Source organism: Kickxella alabastrina, assembly GCF_025024165.1.
Source record: "Kickxella alabastrina strain RSA 675 chromosome Unknown BX661scaffold_18, whole genome shotgun sequence".
NCBI classification, from domain to species: Eukaryota; Fungi; Kickxellomycota; class Kickxellomycetes; order Kickxellales; family Kickxellaceae; genus Kickxella; species Kickxella alabastrina.
Window position 1 is genome coordinate 456,863 of NW_026251489.1, and position 5,465 is coordinate 462,327.

Below are 5,465 nucleotides of genomic sequence, written 5' to 3' on the forward strand. Positions count from 1 at the left end.
CTAGTAGTGGCGCCTGAGTCATTTCCTGAACTTGCAGTATTTCCGCCATTAGATCTTGATGTTGAGCTGGAACCTGAAGTATTACTAACACTTTCACTGCCAGTTGTTGTCGCTGTGGATTTTGTCGTGCTAGTCGTCGCTGATGTGGATGAATTTGATGTTATTTTAGACGTCACAGTTACCACCGACACATCTACTTTAGTTTCCGTCAAAGTCACAATATTACTCGTTGTATCTGTTGTTATGGTATTTGTTGTACTTGAACTTTGTTTTGTTGTTGTGGTCGTGGTCGCGGTCGTATTTGGTTTTGTCGTTGTTGATGATCTAGACGACACCAATATGCCTTGGAAATAATTCGACATAAATGCCGATGCGCTTTCGCCAAAAATGGCCGAGGCCAAGCTACTGATCTGCTGCGCAGGCAGTTCACTTATAGGGGGCAAGGTGTGGAAGGAATTCGTAGACTGTGGAGTTGTCTTTGTCGGCGTGGTAATGGGCTTTCCAAATTCATTAAAGTTGAATTGCGACAGTTGCCAGTTTGACGAGCCAATGTTTTTGCTGCCAATATTAGTCAACTGCACCAAAGTGGATCGAATAGGGTCGGCGGTTTGAGTGGTGAAGTAGGATAGGTGTTGGTTTTGAATTTCGCTCCAAAAGTACCTTGTCTTGTCCATTGCTTCGATGATGCTTGTTTTCAGGGCTTTCATATCCTGCTTGGTTTGCACGTTATTCGGGGTGTATGATTTAGCTGCACGCGTTATTTCCATCAACGTCTGGTCGCCAAGCGTCAGGATGTAGCTAAAGTTTGGCATGGTTCCGGGCTCATTCGGCTTGGGATTCATCCACACGTTGTTTGCCGGTGTATCCCATCCGAGGTCTTTGAGAAACAGCTTCATTTCGATCACGCGCATTTCGGAGATACTGATGAATAGCTCGGTTATTTGGTTTACATGCTTGGCGTCCATAGCAAGGATATTACTTAGGCGCATTAGGAATTTGCCGTTGAGCGTGAGTGGATCGTTGATGTTGCTTGCGCTGACTCCGGATATATGCACTAGTGCACGGTCGCCAATGCCACCTATTATTTTTAGCAGCCGGGCGACTAATTTGGAACTCTCTGGGGTTTTGAGACCTTCGCCGCTGATGCCAAACATTGGTGCCAAAATATCCACGTACAACGGATCAACGCGAGATAGGGTATCCAGTAGTTCGGCAACGTATTTAATGTTGCCGCTGCCAAAGGAAAACAGGCTGCCAAACGGAATCATCAGCATACTTTGGCTCGCCGTGGCACTGCTTGTTCCTGAGCTTGTGGTGGTGGGCATGGCAGCTGGTTTGTTAAATGTGTATCGGTAATCATTTGAGAGCTGGACATGGACTTTGTTGTACAGGTCTTTGACTAATTTTTTAGAGTCTCCGAGATTGTCAATGTCCAGGTCAGATAGTAAGATATTGTCAATGTTAATTAATTTGTTTGGTTCCTCAGAGTCAATAGTGGCAGAGGAGGATATATATGTGGCTATGCGGTTTAATAGATTGAGTGAAATAGCCTTTTGTTGTTCGTTATAGGCGCTGGAAACAAAAACCGCGTCTTTGAGGATGCTGGTTTCAAGGGTATTGTCTGCGACAGCATCCATTTCCGCTGAGGCAAATGTCAGGACTAGCGCACCGAAAAACAATCCAGCCAAATGCATGGTTGAGCGAAATATATATATATATATTATAAATAAATTAAGTGTAAAGTTATTTCTACGTGTAATAAAAATCAATATGAATAATAAAAAATTGAATATGGATTTTTTTAAATTTTTTTCAAGACAAAATGAAACAGATAAATGGTAACAGACATTGTGTGGATTACCATTAAATGTGATTAAATAAGCTGGTTATTCGCAACTGTATTGAATAACTGACTGCGGGAAAATTTAAAATATAGAAAGTGGATTGGACTCGGCTAATTTTTTTTAGGTAAAAAAAATTGATATACGTATTATTATATTATCAAAATTTTAAATCCCAAATTTTTTGTTTTGTAGCAGTATCGATGGGTTATACTCAAGTGTAAGTGGCTACTACAGTCATTAACGTGTTCTTAGTGTATTTCAATGCCCATTTGCATAACAAATAAATCTCAAATGATCATTTATACTTTTTCAATAAAAATAAATGAATAAACTGATGAATATGATAGATAAAGTGTATAAAATAACAAATAACAAATGGTGGCTGTATGCGCCTCTGTCATTCATGACGAAAACTCTAGTACATTAGCCAAAGGAAAAATAAAGTAAAAAGAAAGAAAAACAATCAGTCAGCCTCCCCCCTTCACCTCAAAAATCTACCCAAACTCCCTCCACTATCTCTCTCTTGCATATCAGGAGGAGGGGAGCAATTTGTATTACGAAAATACAATGCAAATATATTATTTCTCATTGACGTGTGTTGCTTTGCAGAGGAGGGTAGGTGATATCGCTCATGAATGCCAAAATCGAGCTCGAATCAGTATCGTCGTTTCTGACAAACACCGAGCTCTGCAAAGCTGACTCTGGCACACTCTGTTGTTGCTGTTGCTGCTGCTGCATTGGCGACCCCGATTTAAAACTAGTCACTGTGCTAACTGAACGCCATGGATCCCAACTGCCACCGGTGGTGGTGCTTGTGGCACCATTAGGCTTGGTCTTATTGTCGGTATTGTCGGTAAGTCCGGCGTTTGTCACACGCCGGAGTCCTGGAATCGACGAATGCATTATTTCAGGCGTTGCTGCTTTGCTATTGCTTGTGCTTGTGCTCGTGCTCGTGCTGGTGATGTTCCCTGACAAGGGCGTTTCGTCCCCTGTTTCGCCAGCCAAACGGAACTGGACAAAGCTCTTCGATGAGCCAAAGCTATCGCTCCTAGGGACATCAGCCCTGTTGACCAAACTGCTGCTGCTGGCAAAAGATGTCGTATATGTCGTGGTCGTGGTAGTCGTAATAGAGCCAGAGACAGCGGGTGTTTGTGACAAGCTAGGGTTAGAGAAGGACACGCGCGGCACGGCAACGCCCTTGGGGCCAGACTTGAGCTGAACACCCCAGGCGGCGGCGCCCGTATTAGGACTAGTGTCGACACCATCGTCGTTATTAACCTGGGGCGACTGAGTGCGCATAAACGACGATGCGGGGGAAAGCACCGGCTTGGATGCCTTGTTGGCAAACGGTGCGGGCGCGGGCGCATCCGGGCGCACACCGGTGAAGGCCTTGCGGAACCCGTCCTCATCCGTGAAGGCGTCCAGGACCTTTGTCGTGTTGGCAGCAAATCTCGAGGGCAAGGACCGGGCGGGCGTGCTCGGCAGGTAGTTGACGACGAGATCAACGGACTTGTCCGTGTCCACGCGCTGCGCCTGGCCGTTGCGAATGGTCGCGGCAACGGCAATTAGCGTGCATTCCTTGGAGGCAAAAAGGGACAAGCGGTGGGTGATCCTGCAGCCCAGCTCCTGGATCTGGGCCAGGGTGGCGGCGCTCGCCGTCGAGTACACCATACGCAGGCGCGGCGGCGACGTTTCCGGGCAGGAGTACACAAAGACGCGGCTCCCGGGCGTCCGCATAATGTAGAAGCGCGGCTCGCTGGGGTTAGGCGAGAACTCCTCGGTGGACGCATACGAGTGGACGTGCGAAATGCACTTGTTGGCCTCAACCTGCAGCTCGACGACGGTTGTGCCGACGTTGGAGCCAAAGTCGCTCAGCGTCGATTTCGCTTCAGGGGACAGTGGCAGGGTCACTGTGTGGAAGCCGCCGGACGCTGCTGCTACGGTTTGCTTCTGGCCGCGGCTGTTCGCGTGATGGTTGTCTGGGCTGACCTCGGGCTTGGATGCCTCAGTGTGGTTGCGCAGCCGGGTGCACATTTGCTCCAGCTGCTCGCTGCGCGCGTCGTCTTCCTGCTGCAAAAGGTCGACGTGCACGAGCTCAGACTTTGACATTGCCGTGCGGGGGTCAATCTTTTTGACAAAGACGCCGCTCTTCTGGCCAAAGGACTGGCTCTGGACCAGCGGCTTGGGAGCGACAACGGGCGGCGGCGCAGCCTTCTGAATGACCGGGCGCTGAGCCTGCTGCTGTTGCTGTTGCTGTTGCTGTTGCTGCTGTTGTTCTGACAAGTTCTCCGCTGAACCTACAGCCAAAACCGAAACGTCTTCCTGCGTTGGCGGCGGCGGTGTGCGCAGGGCGGGCTTAAGGAAAGCCGCCGGCTTGGGCGGAGCGGGCCTCCCCAGGGGAGCGGCCTCCCGCGGTGGCTCGGGCGCCTCGACAGCGTCATTGTCTCTCCCAAACACCTCATCAACGGTCTCAAACTGCAGTGCGTCGGCGACAAAGTCAACGCCAACCGCCTGCTTGAGATTCGACTGCGAGGACGCATAAACCATGCGATTACTGACGCCGACCTTGCCCTCAGGCATCCACGTAATAACGTACCATGAGGAGACACTGGCGCGGAGCAAAAAGAAGGCTGGATCGTTTCCTAGATACTGCTCCAATTGCGAGAGGTCGCCGGTGGAGGGTCCGTTTAGTCTTGCTGTTTCGACAAGGTCTTCGCCGCGGATTTGCACGCGGAGAAGTGCGACTTGTTTGTGCTGGCCCTGCTGCGCCTCCTCCAAGAACTGCTTGAGCTTTGGCGTGGCTACACAAGACAATAAATTGGAAATATTAGCAGAGAAAAAGGTCTAATTTTGGGAAATGAGCAAACCATCTGTTATGTCTGGGTTTTAAAAAAAACATTCTTCTCAGCATCTGTGCTCGAGAGCCCGAGGTTTAGACAATGCACATGGGTTACCTGAAATTCCACTCGTTATAACGGACATTTGCGCTGTGAATTAAGTTGAGAAAAATATATATAGGTAAAAAAAAAAAAAAAAACTACTGAAAAAAACAAGACTTTAATACTGTTGTCCTATGTGACATCAACACAACATTAAAAAAGGGTTAGATAGGGAATGTTTGGCTTTGTCGGCCCTCTTTTTTTTTTACAATCACGGTCTCTCTCACGCGGAGAATGTGACCCAATGGACGGATTTGCACACAAAGACAAGGCGCGATTATCCCGCGCTGACAAGATCAAGCACCGGATTAAATGCACGGTTAATTGGGTGGGAGAAAAGAAAAGAAGTAAAAAGGCTTTTAAGGCTTTTTTACAACCGAAAAAAGAGGGTGAAAATTGGTAGTAAAATCCAAATGTTTGAAGTAGAAAAAAAATTGGGACATGTGAGTTTGGAAAATGGATGAGGAGACGGCTGATGATATCATTCGGGGGGCCTCAATCAATCAACCAAGCAAATAAATGAGAGATGTTTTTCTGAGGAGAATATTCAAGGCGGATTCTAAAATTAGCTTGTGACTTTTCGAACAACGCTAGTAATTATTTTTAGTCTGGCTTTTTTTTGTATGCAAGAAAAACAAAGAAGTGACAGTATAAAAAGTAAACCCCTCTGCTCCATTCTCCA

At 47.5% G+C, this 5,465-nt stretch overlaps 2 protein-coding genes across 2 annotated transcripts; both read right to left on the bottom strand.

Moving 5' to 3' along the window:
- Positions 1 to 222: 222 nt before the first annotated feature.
- On the bottom strand, positions 223 to 1,694 carry BX661DRAFT_172408 (uncharacterized protein; the record flags this gene model as incomplete). Its single annotated transcript, XM_051533778.1, is given in 2 exon segments — positions 223 to 324; positions 336 to 1,694. 2 exon segments carry the CDS (start codon positions 1,692 to 1,694, stop codon positions 223 to 225), a joined length of 1,461 nt encoding a protein of 486 aa, XP_051390270.1.
- A 393-nt stretch (positions 1,695 to 2,087) lies between these two features.
- BX661DRAFT_185615 (uncharacterized protein) lies at positions 2,088 to 4,956 on the bottom strand. The gene is made up of 2 exons (XM_051536831.1): positions 4,799 to 4,956; positions 2,088 to 4,645 (listed from the first exon to the last, which is right to left on the bottom strand). Exons 1-2 carry the CDS (start codon positions 4,824 to 4,826, stop codon positions 2,430 to 2,432), a joined length of 2,244 nt encoding a protein of 747 aa, XP_051390271.1. The 5' UTR covers positions 4,827 to 4,956; the 3' UTR covers positions 2,088 to 2,429.
- Between the last annotated feature and the right edge of the window lie 509 nt (positions 4,957 to 5,465).